The sequence below is a fragment of the Xiphophorus hellerii genome, chromosome 5, assembly GCF_003331165.1.
Source record: "Xiphophorus hellerii strain 12219 chromosome 5, Xiphophorus_hellerii-4.1, whole genome shotgun sequence".
Lineage (NCBI taxonomy): Eukaryota > Metazoa > Chordata > Actinopteri > Cyprinodontiformes > Poeciliidae > Xiphophorus > Xiphophorus hellerii.
Window position 1 is genome coordinate 26,081,073 of NC_045676.1, and position 23,720 is coordinate 26,104,792.

General features: G+C 39.2%; 1 protein-coding gene and 1 long non-coding RNA gene across 3 annotated transcripts in view; one reads left to right on the plus strand and one right to left on the minus strand.

Moving 5' to 3' along the window:
* Positions 1–21,500, plus strand: part of LOC116719538 (uncharacterized) — a 36,852-nt gene extending 15,352 nt beyond the window's left edge. The window contains exons 3-4 of the long non-coding RNA XR_004339212.1: positions 20,868–20,933; positions 21,387–21,500. This is a non-coding gene — a long non-coding RNA (uncharacterized LOC116719538). The remainder of the gene's footprint in view (positions 1–20,867; positions 20,934–21,386) is intronic.
* prkcaa (protein kinase C, alpha, a) overlaps positions 3,261–23,720 on the minus strand; it is a 166,268-nt gene continuing 145,808 nt past the window's right edge. For both annotated transcript variants that reach the window (XM_032562074.1, XM_032562073.1), the window contains 4 exons: positions 22,944–23,024; positions 21,377–21,484; positions 16,354–16,494; positions 3,261–7,644 (listed from right to left, as the gene is read on the minus strand). In XM_032562074.1, coding sequence (XP_032417965.1) covers positions 7,480–7,644; positions 16,354–16,494; positions 21,377–21,484; positions 22,944–23,024 — 495 coding nt within the window. In that variant the 3' untranslated portion in view covers positions 3,261–7,479. The remainder of the gene's footprint in view (positions 7,645–16,353; positions 16,495–21,376; positions 21,485–22,943; positions 23,025–23,720) is intronic.

Consider the following 23,720-nt stretch of genomic DNA (forward strand, 5'->3'; position numbering starts at 1 on the left):
AAGAGACCTCTGACTGAAGACTGCTTCAGGGTGACAGTCTGGTGATTGTCACCATGACATGCGAACAGCTCAAGAAAATATTTAACAGGAATATGACACCATTCACCTCATTGGCTTTATCGCTGCTTTTTTTCCCCCTTCATCTTTCTGGCCGTGTGGTCAGGAAGCAGAGAGAGGCTGGAGTCGGGGATTTGGTCTTCCATCCAGGAAGCCTCTTTTCCAGCTCCTCTGGGATTTGGAGTTGTAGTTCAGGTGTTATTTGAGCTTTTGAGGTGCTAATCAGCAGCTCCCAGCTGCAAGAGCAGCATCCCGTTGCCACGGTTACGGATCAGGATAACTATATAAAAGTAAAAAGGAAAGAGCAAAGCAAAAACCTTCTAGATGCAACAAAACCAAAGAGGAGGAAAGGAAGGAAGGGAGGAGGGAAGACAGGAAGGAAGGAAGGAAAAAGATTGGTTCGATGGATGGATGGATGGATGGATGGATGGATGGATGGATGGATGGATGGATGGATGGATGGATGGATGGATGGATGGATGGATGGATGTTAAAAGCACTAAATTGGTTCACTAGTATTCGTTGGTGCAGGGTTCCTCTGTGTTTGTGCGTTTCAGTAAGATTTACAGTTTAATTATTTCACTTCTACACTTAATGTGTAAACATTTACTATGGGTAAACATTCAACTTCAGTTTAAAATATGAATAAAAATCGTTGTTTGGGAAATAAAGTTGAACATAAAATTCAAAAACATACCAGTGTATATTTTCATTCCTTTACAGTAAAGTTGTGATGTGTGGCGAGTTAATCGAATTAAAACCATGGCTTCCTCAGAACATCTGGTTTGGTACTGAGAGGGAACGGCTCAGACTAACTCTCTCTAAACAGGAGCCCTGATTCAGCGAGTTTGACTAATCAACACAACTGATCAGTGAATTAGGAAGCTGTCATCAGCTCGGTTCTGACTTGACGTTTTCTGCCGACCCGATTTTAATGCAACCAGGCCCCGATTCTAATTCTAATTCCAGCCGGCATCTCTTTTGCTTTGACTGTGTTATTTCTCTCACTTTCACACATTTCTGACATGCTATTTTTACCTCTCCTCTGGAAATAATAAAAAAAAAACCTTCTAGCGCTGACACCTTCAAATGGAAACCAAGCCGTAAGCTCTGATAGTTTATGAAATTAGGAACACTCGGGGAGCAGAGACACGTGTGTATTTGGATTTCAGCGTCTAATTGGTGGAGGTGAATCAAAAAACATTAGTTTTAACCGCGGCAATGCAAACACTGTTCAGGATGATTCCTTCCATCCCTCCCTAAATGATTATTAGACACTCGGAAAATGAACCAAAACATGGAAATCGGCAACCTGGAGGATGAGTATGGAGTGAATTTAGACCAACAAACATTGTTGAAACTCAAAAGTACTTCAAACAAAAAGTTTTCTACACACAAATACCCCATTATACCGGTGTGTGTGTGTGTGGGTGTGTGTGTGGAGGGGGAGGGGAGGGGGGGTAATCATTTGAATGTTTTGCAAATTTCTTAAAAACGCAAAAATCACATTTACTTTCCAGATGCGTCTTAATTCAGTTCTGCTTCACTCCCAGTCTTGGTAATTGCTCACGAAGACATGAATGTGAATTGGACTGTAACACCACTGCATCTGTTTCGCTTTAGGCAATATGCACGTATATGGACGCATAGTAATGTAATCATCTATGACCACATTGTCTTTTCTTATCATTTTCTAACAGCTGAATGTTTACTTAAGTTTACAACATCTAGAAACATTTAGCTGCCAAGTAAAATCCTGCAGGCTTGTCCAAAAAAAGGCATTTTTTTCCGACTTATATCCAACACAGCTAATTACTGATGTGTCCTCTAAAAAAAAAAAAATTGTAAATTTGTTTTATTGCACACAATGTGCACTTACTGTATGTTCAGCTGACAATTATTATTTATCTGTAATCCTAACTTACATGAATTTGACCTTAAGACATAAAAGAGTTTTGGGAAGAAAAATAAGCAGGGTAGAAATAAGACCAAAACACAGTTTGCTGATTTACCTTCAGGATTTGATCATGAATGCAGCACACTTCAACACAAAATGCATATCCTGTTTATGTTGACGTGTTAGAATAGCATAACGGTATTGGAAAAGTTTTGTTTTCTACATTTATAGGCATATGCAGGTAAAAATCTGTTATCCTTTCTCCTTCTTTTACAATTGTTTAGCAAAGTTCATTCACTTTTCCAGAGGCACTAAATTTGCCGTCATTCTAAAATATGAAAGATGAGTACAAGCACAAGCTGTAGGAAGTGTGGCTTATGTTTAAGTAGAAACTAGATAGATATAGCAAAAGTATTTAATTGTGCTTTTAACATTTAATCAGTCTGCTCAATGCTGACGTTCAGGGCACAAAACCATAAAATGTGTAAAAACTTTCTAAAATCTTTTCATTACTACTTAATTTGTCGCATACCATAATTACCAGGCTGGAACTGAGGATCATTTTTTTTCCACTGACAAGACGAAGGAGCATCTAAAATGGTGCAGACGTCAAGGTCAGAAGAAATTAGCGAAAAAGTTTCACTGATCAATAGAAACCATTTGCGAGACTCATAAATGAATGGGGGGGAAAAACTCCTCCTGAGAGAACGCGCTTCCTCTCGACTAAACCCGACCGCTCATCTCTGAGAGCAGGCCAGTCCGTGTTTGGTGAAAAGGGAGACTTGTTGGTCAAACTTTATGAAATAATGCACGTGAAATTCTTCTACGAAATACAAAATGCAACGATTTAGGCTGACGCATGTGCCACGGTTAAAACGGCCCAGTCAAAGTCTAGACGTAAATATCCAACAGAAAAACCGTGATTTGTCTGGGAAATTCCTGCTCAGACAGTTTCCATCCAATCCGAGCGAATTTGAGCTTTTTCGCAATAAAAACGTGCAAAGATTTTAATTCTAGAATAAATGTGCTAAACTGGGAAAGTTCGGGTTGGATACAAACACCTACTTCACTTTCCCAGACTTTAATTTGTTGAACTTCATAAAACCCTAATCTTATCTCACCACTGTGCATTATATTTTTGTTTAGGTTTATTACATTGCAGCCTAATAAAATCCACCGTACGGGTTTGCGTTAGCGCCGTTCGGCCAAACGAAGGAATGGATATACATTCACAAACTTAAATTAAATTACAATGAAATCTGAGTCGTAATCTTAATACAAAGACACACACACACACAGCAGCAGCATCAGTCTGGACCTCATTTTACCTCTTTGTTTATTTGCATTATCATACATTAGGTACAAATGACACAATCTGTTACGAGGTTAAGTAGCTCAGACTTATGTTAAAGGTCTCAGGCTATAACAACAAAAAAAAGAGGAAGAAAAATAAAACGTACACCATTTGCAAAATACAAGATGTTCGCTCTTCTTTACAGTCTTTTGTAGATACCTGCTGTAAATTATTTATATACAAGGACAGGGATGCAGTGATTATAAAATGATACGGAAGAAATAGGTGGAAATGTGGCTCCGTGGGTTCAGATATAAGGCATCCTTGTACTTTACCGATTCAGAAAATCGGTGCCCATCATTCGCCAGGAAGGGATTATTAGAAGTTGCTGACTAAAAGAAAGAAAACCCTCATTCAAATGTTATACACCCAAATATAAAATAACATATGTTCCTCTGTTACTTCTGGTAAGCTAACATAGTCTAAATCAGCTCTAAAACGCTGATTTAGACAATTTATACAATTCCATTTTCCAGTCTAAATGGAAAATGTGAACAAAAAGCAAGAAGAATGCTGATAATCGACGCCGTTCAAGGGAAATCGAGAGTTTCCTGATCTGGAATTTTGTGGAAAAAAAGTCAAGGAAACTAACGATAAAAGTGATAGATTGACTAGATTGGGGAGAAGAAGTGGATCATTGTGACAAGGCACAGGGGCTGATACAAACATCACCATCAGAAAACATCGTGCAACACGCCGCACGCCTACTCCTCCGTCAAATACGCCGTCATTTCACGTCGCTGAGACGTTTACTGACTCACCGCTCGCGGTAGTATTCACTCCGTGGCGGTCGCAGGGCGGTAAAGGGGCTGCGAGCGGATGTACGAGGATTACTCCAGTTTTTCTTTCTTAAAATCTAAAGGTTAATTACAGAGAATGAGGTTTTTAGATTCAATAAATTGTAAGGAAAAAGAAAACATTCACATTTACTCGAAGAAGCAACGAGAGAAGCATGGAGCAAAGGAGTAAAAAAAAAAAAAAAAAAAGCAAATTAACAATCATGGTTATTTAAGAAAAAACAGGCGTAGAATTGAATAAAAGACAAAATGTGTGTGTGTGGGGTGGGGGGGGGAAGCTAAATATGTTGCATCTTTACAAGCGGAGGGGAAGGCACACGAGGAAAGATTAGATATTGTTACGCCCCTGAATGTCTGCGACTTAAACTACGAGACGTTCAGACATTTCGTTAAAGGGATGAAGCTAGTCTATTAAGCCAGGACACATACAGGGCAGAGACAGTATGTACAATGAATATTTGATCTTCTTTCACTGTAGCCGAGTGCAGAGGCGAAAATTAAACACTTAATCTGATTCTCCTCCTGCTGTATAGAAGAGGACCTGACCGTCCGACTGACTGGCACCTCTTCTTGTACTGAAACGCTACGCATTTCCGCACCGATGGCGACACGCTGCCATACGTTCTTTTGGTCAAGTCAGAAGCTGCTAAAGAGCGCCACCTGTTTGTCTGCGTCTATAGTCGGGTTCTGGTGTTTTTTCATGCTTGGCACGTGCAGAAGGGTTGTAGAACGCAGGGAGGCGCAAGAAAAATCAGACCGACTAAATTTGTGTCTTAAAGAGAGATTTGCAAGCGCTCAACAGAGGGTCTCCAAACAAATCAAATATACAGACGCAGAAGATGTGAAACAAATTAGGAACAACTCGGAACAATTGCAGAGAAAAAAAAAAATCACCCTTTCTTCCACGTCTAACAACAGTAAAAACTATATAACTATAAACCTGTTTTAAATACTTCTTTGGATAAAACTTTTATTTAAAGAATTTCAAAAAAGTGCGTCTAAAATGACTTATCCCTTTGCCAATAAGTGCCCCCGTTTTCAAACGTATCGTAATGTTTTCCCAATTTACTCCCACTTTATTTTGAGAGACAAACCTTTCTTACTTATGTGTTTAAACATTGAGCACCAGTTTATTTCTCCTGGTAGCCAAGTGTTTTTGATAAACTCCGGATATAAGACGGCGGATGGCCCCTCGCTCCCGGAGAAGTGTGGCAGTGAAACACAGAAAGTTCAAAAGCACGAAATGGCAAAGGGACAAAATGGACGAGAGCGCCTGAATGTCGGATTAAAAGTCGGAAATTCTCCTCTTGCAGCATGCAGCACTGAGGTGTCATGCATGAATGTTGCTCATTAAACCGCACGCAGGTCATTCAACAACTAGGAAATGCGTCCAAGCAAACCTGCAGTCAGCAATGCTGAGAAGTACTTAAAAAAACAGAAAAAGTTTGACAAATAATAGTAATAAAACAAAACAAGTACAACAGATTTTTTTCTTCACAACCTGTTGAACTCATCCAGCCGATCGGCGTCAAACTCTTGTACAAACAGATATTGGCTTTACCGACTAAGGTAACAAACAAAAATGTATGCATGTGTTGGTATAAAAAAAAAAAAAACGTATTTAAAAGGGTTAAAAACTATTTACAAAGAAGGTACACACCGATTCTTTCTTAGATTAACCCACTAGTCTGAGCTAAAAATGGGGGTAAAGTGAGCAAACCTACTGGTGTGTTACAGCATAAAAGCAACAAGTTCTCAATAACTAGGTTCAGTTTTCGTCACAGCAAAGTGACTGAAACAGTTTGAGAGGATGCTGTTTGGAAAACAAGTTTGAAAATGTCCTCACTGCGTCTGCTTAGATATTTATGGCTAACGAGAATTTAAACACCAACTAGTGTTGAAAAATGAACAAACTTAAACTTTGGGTTTCATGAGAGATTTGTGCAAACTAAACTAAACTAAACTAAACTAAACTAAACTAAAGCTGAATCAAATTGATCTTGTCCTCAAGAGGATTCGTGTAGTTTAATAACAGTAGGGGAGTAACTACGCAAACTATTTCATCGTCGGTGCCTAAAGTCGAGTTTTACGAGCTGGGAATATCACTTTTCGTGCCTAAATGTCATAATGTTTTTATTCTTTTTTTCTGTTTATTTGCTACAGATGTATGTCAGCTGAGATTGGGATGGCAAAAAAAATCTAAATAAGAAAGAAACTGAAATTGAATCCCACACTGTCCCCGTTTAAAGTAAACAAGCAGAAAAGCAGAAAAATGACACGGGACACATTTAATGACCAGGTGCTGTTTCACCGCCTGCACCACCTGTCCTTCATATTTGGCTATAGCATCTAAACTGCCTGATATATGCGAACTCTGATTACCTAAAAAATAATGAAATAAAATCACCGGCTACAGTGCCTTGTCAAAAGTACGTACTAACCCCAAGAAATTTTCACATCTTTCCTGTTAAAACCACAAACTTCACTGGATTTCACCCGGACTTTTTTTTTTTTTTTTTGTGATACACGAGTGTGGCGAGATCTATAGATCTATATTCAGGCAAAATGCTGCGTGTGTCTGAAAACTGGCACCCTGAACACACCGTCTCCACAGCAGAATACGGTGGTGGCACCATCATGCTGTGGGAGTGAGTCTCTTCAGCTGAACATGGAAGCTGGTCGGAGTCGGTAGGAAGATGGATGAAGCAAAATATAGCACCCAAGTCTCATTAAGAGCCGTTGGCGAATTTGGACATTTTTCAAACCGTGTTTTCAGATTTTGAAATGAAAAAAAACAAACATTTTAAAATCACATGTTTTCATCCCGACTGGTTGTTTTGGACTGTCTCACAAAAATCCCGCCGAAATCCGTCGAAGCTTGTGGTTGCAACGGAAAGAAACCTGAAAAGGTCCAAGCGGTACGACTTTCTTTTGCGCGGCACTACGGATCTATTGACACCATTTGAATCCACTGAGGCTTGTAAACATATTTTGTTTCCTCAATCATATACTGGCATAGATTAATAAAGCCCGGCACCCTTCCTTGTTTGAACGCCTCCCAGGTTGCAGAGACACATCGTCCTACAGTGCTTGCTCGTGATTATAAAAAAAACAAACAAACAAAAAAAAAAATTATGTCTTATGGTGACTGAAACCAATCTAGTCTATTCAATTCATATTCTGTACTGGCAAGAAAAAAAAATGTACAAAGTAAATATGCATGCCCTACACTCCTGCTTAGGAAGAACACCAACACATTGGGATCAACTGTGGGACTCGAGGCTCTAGTCGGGTTTCGTCGACGGTTGGTTTAGGTAGGCGGCAGTGAGCAGGGATCTTCGTCAGAGACTCTACCATCCTCCTCCTCCTCCTCCTCATTCAATGTTGACGAGCGACGAGTGAACGAACTGAGGGTTGATGAAGGAGAAGCCTGCGAACTCGGCCTGGTCGATGTTGGTTATCACCAGCTCGTCGGGCGGCGTGAGCTGGGGTTGGGTACGCGTGAAGAACTTGTCGAAGTTCTCCGCCCCTTTGCCACACTGTAAGAGAAAAAAAAAAAGAAAAAGTCACACAAAGGAGGGATGCGACATACCGAACCTACCTGAACATGTCAGGTGTGTGGAGGCGTCAGAGGTAAACGAAACAGAAAGACGGGAGACTTAGAATAGCACAAACTGTCGATTCGTGGGAAGCTCTGTAGCTGGATTGTTTTTACACATTTGCAGAAACTTGAAACAGGATTTGTATTCCCAAAACCTTTCCACATTTTCTACACACATTTTAAGATATTTTGTCTCACGAAACAAGACAAAATAGCTCCTTTATGTGTAAGTAGAAGGAAGAATAAGCCTGGTTTTCATTTTTTGTTTTTGGAGAAATGAAAAGCTGAAAATGTCGCAGAGCCACATTTTGCTGCAAATCCAAACTCAGTATGTCTCTACCAGATTTGTCTAAAGAGAACATTTTGCTCATTTTTACCCAAATAGTTCAAACTTATTCAGAATAGACCTCTTAACATCAGTTTCTGTTTTTTGTTTTTTCCCTGACTAGAATCTCCATTGGATTTAGGCCGGACTTTGACTGGGCCATTAAAACCTTCCTGTAGGAGCCATATACACATTTTTGGAACTTAATACAAAAGGTTATTTTGTGTTTACATGAGCTTAATTTTTTACTCTGCTATGTGAAATAGATAAGCATCAGTAATTGTCTTGTGCTTAAGCTTATTACGTGGTGCCTTTTGATTGGTTATTCACTTATTAGTTTATGAAAGATGAAAGCACTTGCTCATTGTAGAAGTCTGGCACCTTGAGAGTAACACAGTCTTTTGACGGTCACTTTCTATTTGTTTTGAATCTGTTTGTTATTTTTATTTCCTTTTAAGTTCAGTAAAGACTTAAAGATGACTGTCGGATTCAAGATCTTATTCTTTTTTTAGAAGAAATGTGTCGCGTACGAAAGAGCTTTAAGGGGCTAGACTAGTGAGAGCTTGTCGCACTTACACTTTCAATGTGCTGTGATATAAACCATTGTAAGTCTGACTGTATATATATTTGGCTATGCTCCTGCTGGACGCTAAACCTTAATCCTAGCTTGAAATATTTATTATTATTATTATTATTATTATTAAATGCTTATGTAATCCCAGTTAGTTAAGATTTGCTGTTGTCTGTTGGTAAAAGTGATGCAAATTAAACCAGAGGAATGTACAAGAGAGAATAAGCAGGAACAGAGAGTCATGGGGCTAACCTACATTGCTGCAAACATTTTAGCACACACGACTTGCATTTATGTTTCCCTTAGGAGCAACTCCTCTGCAGTTGTCTGCTGATATCTGTAAAGCCATTTCACGGAGCTCCAACACACACACACACACACACACACGCACACACACACGCCGCAGAATACATTAAGAGCGGAAGGAGACCAAAAGCGCCTCTCACTGCTGCATAAACTTTGACGCCCTACATAAGCGTGCTTCTCATTACTTAGAAATAAGATTTACACATCCGAGGCTTGACTCAACACAAAGGCATGTGGGAGACTCTGTGGTCGAGTGGAAGAAAGTTCTCTGGTCTGCCGAGACCAAAGTGACGCTTTACGGCCATCAGAGAAGACAATGTGTTTGGCGGACAAGAAGCGTCCAGCTAAAAGCTAGACGGAAATGGTTTGAAGACAAAAACTTGGATGTTCTGGAGTGGCCCAGTCAAAGCCCAGACATCAATGCCATAGGGCAAAGTTGCAGCGTCCAGATGGGCCTATCCAGACTGACTTTACGTCCTGATTGCATCCAAAGGTTCATCTAATATACCGACATGAAGGGGGTGAATAGTTGTGCAATTACTAATTTCATGTTAAATTTTTATTTTTTTCAGTGAGGTTATTTCGTAGAGATCCGATTTCACTTTGAGATTAAAGTTTTATTTTTTCCATTTGGGTCGAAGAGGCCCGTTTTTGCCCTGTGTGTTCAGTCGTTTGAGTTGCAGCGTCTCATTATCGGCGTGTTAAGGCGTCTGTCAGAAAAGGTGCGGACCGCTCAGCACTTTCAAGGCACTTTGTATTGCCTTGTTGCTGAAAATGTGCTATATAAATAAAATTACCTTTACCTTTTACCTCTGCTTTATTTACTCCTTTTTCCATTTCTGAACTGGCTGGCCAACACCGAGCTCGGCAGACGATTCAACAGAGCCGAAGAGGAAAAACCCTAGGGCGCAGATGTGTCCGACAGGATTGCGTCTGCGTGGGAGTTTTTGTTTTCCTTTGACAGTGTCCGCTGCCACCGTCAGGTGACATTCGCCCTGAGCGAGCGCCGCCCTGTCGCAGCGGATCGACAGCAGGACCGCTGCTGTCGATCTCATCTGCTGCCGCCAGATGACAATCAAATGTGGCTCAACGTGCGCGCGCACACTAACACACACACGTCAGCGTCCTCCCCTCGCCGCGCGCGCGCCCACCTGGAGGCTAATCGCCAGCGTCCTTCAACTGTCGGGCCGCTCCGTCCACTTGTCGTCTTCTATCCATCACGGAGCAGTCATCGCTCCAGCGAAGCAGCACACTTTTTTAAATTTGACCTCCTACCACAATCTCCGGCACCGAAACGTCCCCGAGCGGCTGGTTCCCCTGTGACATCTGGCCGCCTCCGCAGTGTACGCGAAGCATATGCACGGGATGAAGCTTCAGCTGCAGAACTGACAGCAGCGCGCTTCGTTTATCCCAACCTCTTGTCTTTAATTTCGCCGAACTCGATCCAAGATTATCGCACGGGATTTCCCCCCTGATTTTGGAGTGCCAGACGCCAGAAATGTGGAAATCGTGTCACGGATGCCGCGTTAGTAGAAAAGAAAATGCTTGTTACATTTCTTTTTTTCCCCCCAAGAAAAGCAAAAGGAAGGCAAGCAAACGCCTCATTAGGCAGTGATTCAGTCAGGCCTATAAGTGGGCGAACTCTGGCCAGCATCTACACTTACAATGACACAGCGTCCTACGTGAGTTTCTATGACCTACTTTCTCTCATCTTTAATCCGCCTCTCTCTCTCTCTCTCTTTACACACACACACACACACGTCCCTTCATTTAACTACATTAAAAGAACACACACAGCCACTTAGGAAGATAAATAAGTCTGTGCCTCCATTAGGGTTGTGTTGAGACACACAGTTTGACTCTTGTGTCTTTACTTCCCTCTCTTTGAAGCTGGCATTATGCAAAACTCTCCTTAGACTTTTTTTCTTTTAAAATTGAACTAACACCATAAACAGCAGAGTAGTTGCATCTAATAGCAGATATGTGGAGCTGTTCTATAGTAAAAATGATCAAATATTTAGTCCTAATAGCCTAATTTAATGGATGTATTCAAAGGATGAGTCAAGGATTTTGCAAACATGCATGAAAGAATCAAAGCAACACTCCAGGTATATGTGTTGTTTTTGATGAGGTAATAACATTATAACATGATGTAAAGCTAATGACAAAAGTTTATTTTACATAATACTGTCAGTTTAAGGTGAAAAGCAGTTGCGTGCATGTCGGTCTCACTGACTTATTTTTCTTCCAGCCGCAGCAAGTCAGGACTTTGTATTATTACAAATTGCTGTGTATCTCAGTGGATATGTGGCAAAGTATATCACACACACACACGTTTCTTGGAAACTGCACCAACTCTTATGTTTCTTTTCTTTCTTTTTTTTTTTTGTTTTCATGGACTATAATTCACCAGACTTGATCTGACCCACTTTTTTTTAGTTTTTTAATTTTCTCTTTTATTGAAAGCATAAAGACGACTCCACGTTCAACGTGTGGGTGTGAATTATGTCGTTACCCTGGCAATGAACCGGACTTTGAATACCAACGCGGCTCTTTGTTGCCCATTATTTTAACTTACAATCCCGCCAGCGGTAGACGGTCGCCATCAACTTCTATAAATATCGACCGGTGCCAACTACGTTTGCCGTGACAGTCGTTCTACCGTCCTCTGTGTTATATCAGGCCCTTGTCTTGTACATACAGATGGCCTGACTTTCCTGCTTAGGCAGAGTTTCTTTTTTTTTTTTCACTGCAATTCCCCAGCTGTTGCAACCAAATGAAGTGCGATTGATTGAGAGGCAAAGAAAAATAAAGAAAGAAGGCAGAGGAAAGAGGAGGAGGAGTTGGATAAGAGAAGCAAGAATGGATTGCGTGAAGGGTGAGAGGGTGATGCTTAATGGTAGCCAGTTATCGGTAATGGTTATCGCTGTTACATGGCATAGGAGATGGATCACTCTGCAGGTTCAACCCTTTGGCTCTCTGTCCAAATCTCTCTCCCTTTCAGTATTTCTGCGTACATCCAGAGCCATGCCAGCATGCGCTTGTGCGGTGAACATGCATGTTTGGATGCCTTAAATCACAGGTGTCAAACTCCAGTCCTCAAGGGCCAGTCTCCTACAGTTTTTAGATGTGCCACAGGTACGAAACACTGGAATGAAATGGCTTAATTACCTCCTCCTTGTGTAGATCAGTTCTCCCAGCCTTGCTAATGACCTAATTATTCTATTCAGCTGTGGTGCAGCAGAGGCACATCTAAAAGTTGCAGGACAGCGGCCCTCGAGGACTGGAGTTTGACACCCCTGCCTTAAATCAACCAGTACAGTGCCTTTCATACCGCTCGACTTTTCCACATTTTGTCACGTCGTAGCCATGAACTTCATTGTGTTTATTTGGGGATGTTTTCTTGAGAGCCAAACAGATACACGGTTTTCAAAACTAAAAATGTAAAAGGTTTGAGGTACATGTGCAATCTGCCCAATTTACTCCCAACAACCACATAGTAAAGTTCGGCGTGAGTCGCCCCCAGGAGTCTGGTAATTAGCCGAGAGAGACCTCTTATGTGCAAATTTAGGGGCGCTTAACAAGTCTTCAGTGAAATCACAATTTTGTCGCGATCCAGCCGCTTGTTTACGCGTCTCCAGTGATCAGAGGCACTTTTTGATACCACATCCTGGGCTGTTGTAAAAGAATATTTTAATAATCGAGTACTCTATAGAATATTTGTACGATTATCTGAAGAATCTCTCTCTCTCTCTCTCTACGCCATTCCTACCATTCGCTCCAAAACCGTCACAAACCGATTCCGACGCCACAAAAGCTGTCATACACCTACCATCGCACCGCAAAGTTCAAATCCCTTTTTCATCCCCCAACCCCTGGCAAAACGCTGCACAACTCAACACCATGCTGCCAGCACTTCACAACAACTCGTAGGCGGAAGTAAGAGCGCTGCCCTCCATAAATGACGATCCGGCCAGAACACGGCGCGCTACATAATAAAACATAATTTAACGAAGCTTCGAGACAGATACATTTTCCTCGAGGAATTTTAATAATTGAGGTTCTCCAATCATTCGAAGAATCGTTTCAGCCCTACACGTCTCAGAGTGAAACTTTTGTCTGCTACTCCACCCGCTGAGGTGTGAAGTACTCTGCAGCTGCAGGGGGGTTTTCCCCCTTAAAATTGTGCAAATTTAAACTACAAAAATAAGTGTAGTTTCAAATTTGGAAATTTGGAAAAGTTCAACATGTTTGGATACTTTTTAAGGCGCCGCATTATATACGCTCACTCTCCAATATTCCAGTCTCTACTAGCATTCGGTTCTCAACACAGCACACCCAAGCAACAAACTGATGCAGGAGCAACAGAAACCTCCTCCAGAACTTTTTAAAATTTTTACAAAACGTATTTTTCTTCAGCCAACTCACACACAAACACAAACACACACAAAAAATCTTCTTCTACATACACACACACAAAGCTCACAGTGCATCCACTCGATGGGTAAAAACACAGTCAGGATTCACCTTATCGGAGGAAGTGGGGCCCTTGAGGGTTGAAGAAGTGGAGAGGTGAAGTTTTAAAAATCAACATACACCGACACAAACTCATCTATAAACAACACTGAGTGAAGTATTTGGTGCCTGTGGTAGATTTTTCTTGAAGGAAATGAAGCGTACATGTATCCTCTAGAGAGCTGGGAGTCTTTACTTTGATCAATGTTCATGAATTTGGGTCATAAATGATCTAAAGGATGAAGTGTGGATTCAGGATTTATTACCAGCAATGGGTCAGGTATTACAATTTCTTTTTTTGGGTTTCTTTTAAAAAAATGATCACTTAAATGACTATTTTGGTTGTTTCTTAAATTTTCTTTTCAGTTTTCAAAATCATCAGTGATGAGAGACAGTTTGTGTTGGTGTTCACGTCAATAGTCCATAAGCACATAGAACCAATTTGTATCAGTAAAAGAAGAACTTTTTAAAGTAAATTTTATTGAAAGACGCCCATTTCAATAAAGTAGAATTAGCAAAGCAGCTTTTCATCGTTCAAGTTGGGATTATTTTTTTTCCAGAAGGCTACAGAAATGAAACAAACTATATTTTAGTTTGTTAGTTTGTTGAGGAAATGCTGGACAAAAAGCATTTTGGGACCAAATCCATTTAGGGATTCTTACTGTATCTCCGACGTTTGGTTTTTAGTAGTAAATGTAATATGTGCAAGAATTTCAAATGTTCGTGGTTTGGTGATGGCAGATAAAAGCTTCACTCTTTTTTTGGGATAAAGACTTACAAATACCCAAAGGGAAATGCCTCCACTGTGTGCCGCACAAAGATAAGGTGCATCTGTCGTTTGTGATTGTGAGTCAGTGTTGTTTGAGGAAAAGCTCTGGGAAACTCAGATTAGACTTTTTAAGCTCTAATAATCAGAACAAGAACAACAACTGATGTACAGATAAGGATTCGTTTGTGTGGGTTGAATTTCCTCAATGTCACAAATCTTATGATAAAAAGAAAAACAGTTTTACTTGACGTACAAAAGCATTCAACTTTGCAAGAAAGCTTGAATGAAACGTGACGTCACATAAAAATGAGTTTATAAAAGGAACAAACTCTTTGTACTAAAAATGCTGTGTGCTCAGATTTACAGAATTTGTTGATCAAAATGCAAAAGGGTAAAGAAGAAACTAAATATAGAAATATTACATACAGTACAGACCAAAGGTTTGGACACACCTTTCTAATTCAATGGGTTTTCTTTATTTTCATGACTATTTATAAGGCAAGAAATCCCACTTATTAACCTGACAGGGCACACCTATGAAGTGAAAACCATTTCAGGTGACGACCTCTTGAAGCTCATCAAGAAAATGCAGAGTGTGTGCAAAGCAGTAATCACAGCAAAAGGTTGCTACTTTGAAGAAACTAGAATATAAGGGCTATTTTCAGTTGTTTTACACTTTTTTGTTTAGTGCATATTTCCACATGTGTTATTCATAGTTTTGATGCCTTCAGTGTGAATCTATAACGTCAATAGTCATGAAAATAAAGGAAACTCATTGAATTAAAAGGTGTGTCCAAACTTTTGGTCTGTACTGTATATGTTGTTAAATGTTGGGAGAGTCTGAATATTTTTTTAATCTGAATGTTTTATTTAGTTATTCTGCACCCTAATTCGACTCCAGCCGTATCAGAAGTCCAGGAAGGTTCTGTATTGTTTCTAAGCTTTAAAATGATCATGTAAAATGGTTGTTAAAATGCTCCAGATGCAATCATATGCAAAAAAAACCTTCTTTCCATAGAGATCACATGAATATATTTCGGAAATGTCACAATTTATTCCACCTTTTATTGTGCTACACACAACTGTTGTCACCACTGTTATAGGAAGTGTAAAAAGCCTTCTGATAAATGTATATTATTTTAGAATAGGCTCAAATTGAAAAAAACAAACAAACTGATAATTACATTACCACCAATCACTAAAATACACTTATTTCTGCCCTATCATTGCAAATGTAAACATGTCGAATTTGCTAAACTTTTACTAAAACCATGTTGTCAGATGACTCTGAGATTTATGGCAACACACAATGAAACTGGGTTTGGAGTGAAGAGGACTCATTGTAAGATATGGTGGATAATGCAATAAAATTTGTATTTTAAGAGTTTTTCTGCACATCTTGTTTAGGGCTGAAACGATTAATCGGATTAATTGTGACGAATCGATTAATGAGAAAATGGCCAACAAATTTAGTAATCGATTAATCGTTAACTGGAGAATTCAGACTAAAAGGAGGCCATTTGCTGAAAAAATCCCAACATATTCAGAGCACTAATTAAGTCAAAACTGTACAAAAATAATTACACATTTTGCATTTCAGATGAACAAAAAAAAAAACATGGTCTGTTTTTTTTTATATATATATATATACAGTATATCTAATATTATATATAAAAACGTTGCTAAAAAATATGTAGTGGGTGGAAGTATTTCTTATCTGTTTATTCAGATTTTTAAAAAACCCTGTAATATCCATTTAGTCATCAGAATAACTGATGGCTAAAATACTCGTTATAATTCAGCCCTATTCTTAATCAGAGCTGCCAACAAATGTGTGTGTTCAGTCTGGTTCAATTAAACTTTTGTAGAAAAAGATTTAGAGTTTCTTTGGATGTCAAAGTTATTTGATTTAGGTTTATGTCAATACTTTTTTTTCTGATGATGATAAATTTTCTACTTTATTTTGCAGACAGGACGGACGAGCAGTGAAAGTCTAAGCAGGAGGAAAACAAACACCTTTTTCTCCTGCACCTTCTGTCATGCATAAACCTGAACCGTAGAAATAATCCTCATAAGGAGAAGCGTTAGGACTTATCATAATCTACTGTCGGAAAGTGTTGGAAAACGCGTGGCGTTTTGCAGCCTGGATGCGTCGGCTTACCACTTTGGGCTTGAAGGGCGGCTGTATCTCTCTGTTCTCCAGGCGCTCCCAGTCGATCCGTCTGAAGAAGGCGTGTTCTCTGATGTCCCTCTCTCCTTCGGCGCCGCAGCCCAAACGCTTCCCTGGTTGTTTGCTCATCAGCTGTTCGTGTGAGGAGACGGCAATAAGAGACGGCAAAACAGTCCTCTGTAACATGAGCTGCAGCACTTCAGCTCAGATGTTTGATTAAAAATGAGATGCTGTCTGAATGTCAAGTCTGGTTTATTTGTATAAAACATTTCGGCAACAAGGCGATTTAAAGTATTTCACACCAAAGAACCAGAAAGCAATAACCAACCAGAATCATCGAGCAAATACACAACAAATATGTTGATCAGTTTTCCAGTTACTAGGAATCAAAAGCAACTCTACGCAGATGGGTTTTTAGCTAAGTATTTCGGCATTTTTGCAGTTTTCTGGAAGTTTCCTCCAGATTTTTTGGCATATAGAAACCGAACGCTGCACTTTACTCCCTGTAAGAAGTATACTGTTTTCTTCTGAGAAAGAAAAAAGTAACTCTAAATTCTTTGTCGCCAGTTTTCTAGCAGAAAAAAAACGAGCTTTAACCATCATATAAATGTAACTCTTTCATTTTCACTTCAAGGGTTCAAGTCTTAGTCACCAGATTACATCAGAAAAAACAAAAAGATAAATTAGAAAAGTGCAGAGTGAGATGGTTGGGGTGTGTGTGTGTGTGTGTGTGTGTGGTTGATACAAAATGCTTTCCTATGCAATGATGCAACAAAATACGTACAATAAAGCGGCTCAATTTATATTGATATATTTACATAAATATGGCTAAAAACATCCCTTCATAGCAGATAAAAATAAACATTTCCGGTTTTCAAACTAGAGGCTCAAATTGGCGTCACTTTATGTGAAGACAAAATAGACGATTAATGGCAGCAACATTTACTACAAAAATGAGAACTAATAGCTTTGGATCTTTTCATTTGAATGTATCTCAGTGAAAAGTGATCACCTCTCCGTTCTTTCGTATCTCTCGACATTCGATTTCGCTGCGTTTCTAGGTCAGCGGATGACAGCTAAACAGATGGGCCTACAATGTGTGACATAATGGCTTTCCCCTCGCTTTGCCTCTGCCCTGCTCTGCCTTTAGAGAACCGCCATCTCTTCAGCTCACTCCGACAACGACATGGCGAGACAATTTGCACCCAGTCTAGAAAGTAAAACGAGACTCGTACGCCAACCCAGAACATGGAAAGCTGTGCAACATTGATAATTGATAAGGCTTTACCCAATCAAATTAGAAACAATGTCCTACTCTTTTGATAACTTTCAAAAGAAAGCACACTTAGCGTGAAGAAATATCCAAAGTTTCACAATGTGACGAAGCAACCTGGGCTTAAAATAAGATGTATATGATTAATAAATCTAAAGTATACATTAATTTACCGCAGCAACACTTTGTTCAGATGAAATAGATAAGGGACGGGAACAAATGGAGGAAATATTGATGTAAAGCCCGTTGGTTTCAGGATTGCCAAAGGGTTATTAGTGCGATGATTTACTGTGTTGAGTTTAACCTTTAACCAGGCTGCTGAGCTGGGGTTACTCAGCCCCCACAAGAATCAAGCCTCTGAAATGGATACCACCTCAATCCTATGGAAAAGGTTATGGACTACGATTAATGGACCAGCTCAAACAGACAATACAATTTCTGCTAAGAACACTCATCAAATATCATTCCCGGTAGGAATGTGTGTGGTTTCTGTGCCATTTGCTATGAATAATCCTCAACGAGTTCTACCTTTGGAGGCCAATTCTGCATTATATCAATAGTAAGGGTTTTTAAAACTTAACACACATAATAACTTATGTACAAATGTAGGGGTGCACCAATTGCAGTTTTCTGGCTGATGGCCGATTATCGATCTTTTAAAAAGCCTGACCTTCCTATTCAGAATTTGGCCGATATCGTTTTGTTTTTTGTTGTCTGAAATGTTACTAAATATAGCGAGAAAGTTGCTGAGTTGGTAACTGTGGGGTCACTATTGTTGACTGCAAACTTTGCAGTCATGACCTGCTGGGTAGATCTATCAGTCAAACCTCTGTCACGGGACAGCAGGAGAGGCCAGTGGCTGATTTTTAAACCTTTGCCGAGGTAGATATGATCGCTGGATAAGATCGGCTTCGCATGTAAAAATCGGCTGATGACCGATCTTCTAAAATTAAGGAAATTGGCACCGATAAATCAACTGTCTGATAAATCCGCGCACCCCTATACAAAAGCATTTAACTTCTGTTATTGATGACCATCATCATTAACACACTTCCAGAAAACTGAAAAGCCATAATAAATGGGATACTGACCAACATATTTGATGATGACTCTCAAGAAAATGTAAAGTTTGCTACCGGTTTCTCGATTGGTGACTGTACGTTGTTCCCAAAACTTTTTAATTTTGAATGATGTCGTTCAAAGAGCTTTGAGCGACATTGTTGCTAAAATGTGCTACTTTATCTGAGTTTGCAGACTGCATTGAATTGTTGTTGATATGCAGGAGAAACAAAAGGTAATTTGCGGGTTTAATTCGGCCCACAGGCTGCCAGTTAGTGAAAGACATAACCCTGCTGCCAAACACACCATCAGGATGGAGCGCCTCACACTTTGAGACACTCTTGAAGCTGAGAGACTCACTGATTGGTCTGGAAGCCTCACATCAAAGTGTGATGTACAATCACCACCACAGACGATTTAAAATAAATAAATAAATAAATAAAGTGTGGGCATTTTAATCAGATTTAACTGGTGTTAACGACCTGACTTCAACACATCAGGACCAAATTAGCAGATCATTTAGTCACACATGCTCCAGCTTTGATGAAACTTTGCAGCTCCATCCAGTTCCTGCTGAGAGCTTTAACAGTAGCAGACAGGATGGGCAATGAGGCGAGAATGAATACATATACAAAAATATTAGAGAGTAAGAAGAAGAAGAAGTAAGAAGGTTAAGAAGAGCAAAGCTTTTTAAAACATGCGTTTCATTACTATTATTATCCTTTTCAAATAACTGTATTTGGTAATCAGTGTTTGACCAGAACATGAACGTTGAGAGTAAACTGATGAGAAATAATGTGGGAAATTTTCATGTCTTTCAAGCATAACTGTAGTTTTTCATGCTCTTCCTGTTCTGAATAGTGCGCGTCTATTGGGATCAAAGGTGTGAAATTCACAGTGTTCGTTGTGTCAAGCGCCGATAATCTTAAGTTCAGTGTCTATACAGTGACATTAAGGGATGCTACTGAATTATCGGAGCCGTATTTCAGTATCGGCTGCGTTCTTTCTGCAGCAGTGGTACAATAAGTGTGTTTCGCATAAGATATTCAGCTCTTCTCTGACTAGTTTAAAAGGATTCAGTGGCAGGCTTGTTTATGTGATGATGAAAGTGTGTATGCTGCACTGTTGACTGTGCTGTAAGGTGATGTAGAAGTGTTATTTTCCCCGTCATTGTGTCTTTCTATAATATTAAAAGAAAAGGCAAATAGGCAACAATGTGACTGAAGCAGAAAAAGGCTTTCTGGAAAAAAAAAAACCCACAGGGAAACATGGGGTAAAGTAAAAGAACAACTAACAAAACACAATTAAATGTAAATAATCTAAAAGCCCTGAAGTAATAACATGTCCCTGGGAAACAGGAAGTGATGGATTACTGATCAAAAGTTCATCATCGCACAAATAATCACTTAAATTAGAAAAATGCTTCATTTATTTTAACTTTAATGGAGTTGTTAGCTGTAGTGCTAATTGTCTCACTAATCACAAAACAATATGTTTCCACTTTGTTTTACAGCTTAGTAAATGTTCTCAAATTAAAGGTTGGGATTTTAAAGAGTGTCTTTATTGCACCAAAATAGAAAAGCTAATTTATTTTGTCATTCACACATCAGGGGTGCCAATAATAGCGGAGTATTACATGTTTCCAAGATTCCAGCAGATCTTCAGCATCACTCCGTCTCTCTTCGTCTTCTCTAATCCTTCCTTCTCTTAACTGTCTTACAATCTTCAAACTTCTTTTCTTTAGATTCTGGCTAGAATTGTGTGTTAATCCATGACAGCGTTGCTCAGGAATTCAAGAAACACATACAGTATATTGATTAACATTTGACTGAAATTGTTTTCAGTCAAATGTTAGGACAAACTTTTGCTCTTATAAGGGAAGTAAATCTCCACAGTATGAGAAGATAAACAGGGTTAAAGCAGCAGAGCGTCGGGCTGCAGGACGCAGACGCATTTCTCAGCAAAACACAAACCGAAGGAAAAAAAAGAGGACAAAAATAATTCAGTGGAGAGGAAGGGACAGTAAGACAAACTTTGCAGGGCCTCAGGATACAAACAACTCTACGCCTTTTATATTAAATTCCTCTAACACACAAGTCGTTTCTTTTTTTCTCTGTATCGGTTGAGAATATTTTTGACGTCGTTTGGTTTATCAATAGTCTCATTTCTGCAGGAGAAACGCCAAAGGCAGCGCCGTCAAAGCCTGATCCTCACCTTCTGCTGATTTTGACATCGAACTGTGAGAAATCTGTTTAGGACATTTCGCATCTTTCTCACACCACCTTATCGACATTTTCAGGTTGGGATTTTGAGCATCATTATGCAAAAGACAAAAAAACAAAACACACCATCAAATTCTAGTTCACGTTTTGAACCTACCAGTAAAAGAATTAAATGGTTAAAAAAAATTGTGCAACATCCCAACACCTGTAAATCCAAATGGATCTGGCTGTGCTCTGTGGACATATGTTTTTATTTTTAAGTTTATCACCTTATAAGAGAACCTCAAGTTTTAAGAGCTAATGTTATAACATTAGTTAATGTTGTAAAAGCCACAATAAAAAAAATTGAAGAGCATATTTTTAGAGGAGGAAAGCAGACATAAGCTCACATAGTCCAGTTTTCATAGTTACAAAATTAAAAATAAAACAAAATAAGGAAAATAATTCCTTATCGGCTCACCCCTTTGCAGATGGAGACGGCTTCTTTGGACATGGACTTTGGGTAGGAGACGTTGTGCTCCATGATGGACTGGAACAGCTCGTCTTCATCCTCCCCATCAAATGGAGGCTGTGGGTGGAAGGACACCATGTTCAGGATGTCAGGGTTTGATCCGTCATCACAAAGTTTACAAATGCGTTCAGTCGGCAAAGCCTCATCACGAATCGCCTCCGCTTCGAACCGAAACGGCTGCAGACGCAGCGAGGCTTTTATACTTTATTCTCTCTGCACTGACCGTTTCCGCTAAAAATACACATTAAGCGAGATTTAAAAGATGACACATTTTCATCTGAACAAAAGACGAAAAACAGGCAGAAACGGTGGATGTGAAACATTTGATCATGTTTCCCAGGAAGACCTTGTAAGGTCAGTGAAGTGGATGACCCAGCTTCCCCCCTGCTTGCTGGCTCGTTATCATCAGTTACCACAATATGGCTGCTCTGACAGCCCATAAAATGAATTATTCGTCATTTCCACACCAGCGGCCCTCATCGACTGGAGGTAGCCTGTCTGCATGAATATATATGTCCTCCTGCTTTTTTCCTTTAATATCATCAGTCTACTTGATATTCCTTTAGCACTGCTTTGACAGAACAGGAGATATATTAGTAGTGTTGTGTTATTTCACATGTTTAGTTTGTAAAACTTACAAAGATTTAAGGTCATAGTGACACAAAGTTATATATATGTATGTACTGTATGTATATATATATATATATATATATATATATATTTTGTGAAATTGTCAAGGTTCTTCAGATTTAGGTCAGTTCTACATTTGATGATTAATAACAGTCTAAAGACACAGAGGCAGGTTAATGTGTTTGGAAGGAAGCTGGTGTGCACTAAACTGAGCAAAAAACTAAATATTTAGACAAATATCACAAAATAAAAATGACGGTTTGTTCCATTTGAATCTAGTAAGTATGCAGAACAGAAATCTGAACATTTTATTGTTGTAAACCCAAAATGCTTCTTAATATGCTTGTGTGCTTTTGTTACAGTGATTAGTAAAAGTATTCACATACACAAACCTCACTCTTTTAAGTGATTTAAACTCCAAGGAGAACAATGTGAAGCAGGAGAAAACGCACATATGGTTTTTATGTACTTTTTATTCTTTTATTGTATTAATTGTTTTCTTTTTTATGTAATTTGGACTTTGAGTCTGTAATAAAATCTATCTGTCTGTCTAACATGTTGTTTCCACAAATATTCCTAAATCCATGCCAAATCTTTCCTGCTTTCATTTGTGATTCTTTCTTCATCGCAGTTAAGTGATAATTTTGTTGTTGTTATAGAACATATAATTCAAATGGAATAAATTTAATTGTTGTATCTTGATAAAAAAAACAACAAAAGATAAAGATGGCAGTTGTTTATTGCAGAACAAAATAATTTGGAAAAACTCAATTGCAGCAAAAGGGCTTCAGTCTTGGATGCATGAAGAAGAAGCCTGGAGCCTCGTATTATATGCAATATATACATATATATATTTTTAGTTTGTTTACTGGTGGGAACCACTCACCTGTCCTGCCAGCATTTCGTAAAGCAGAACTCCATACGCCCACCAGTCTACAGAGCGTCCGTACGGCTGATACGAAATGATCTGGCGAGGAGAGAGAGAAAAAAGAAAAGGCAAGTTTCAGCTTAGCGCAGCTCAAACGAGCAGAGCAACGTCACGTTTTCCCTCTGAGTGACGAGAACAGGTTTTCACGGCGGTGACAATCTCCTGCGAACATTTTAATTCAAACGGACAAGATCGCAGCGGAGCTGCTTAATATTCAGAGTGGGATCTTAATCCTGTTAGGCTTGAGAGATTAGCTAATCTGTCGGTGCTAGTGACTGAAAGAATATCAGAAATGCTGAAAATACACATTTTGTGCTATTAAATGTTTTTATTTACGCTTTATGATGACGGAAAACAGCTTTCTGAGCATAAGAAAGCGAATAATCAAAGGCAACAGAGACATTTGCCAGTGTGCTGCTTTAGAAAGCAAGATACTTGTGTCACATCAGACCTGCAACTGTCAAATACTTTTATTATTTAGTTGAATTACAAATTAAACCATTCATTTTACAGCAATCTGAAAGTACATCAAAATACCAAAAAAAAAGTGTGTAATATAAGAAAACTATGATGATCTCCTGCAAAAAAACCTTTATGAGCATTTTCTCATGTCAATTTACGGTAGGGCATTTTCAGTAAACTTCTTTAATAAAGTTATGCTTTACTGTGGCAATTATGAATACAACAATACAACACAATATGACACATTTTTAACATTTTACTTTACTAGAGAAG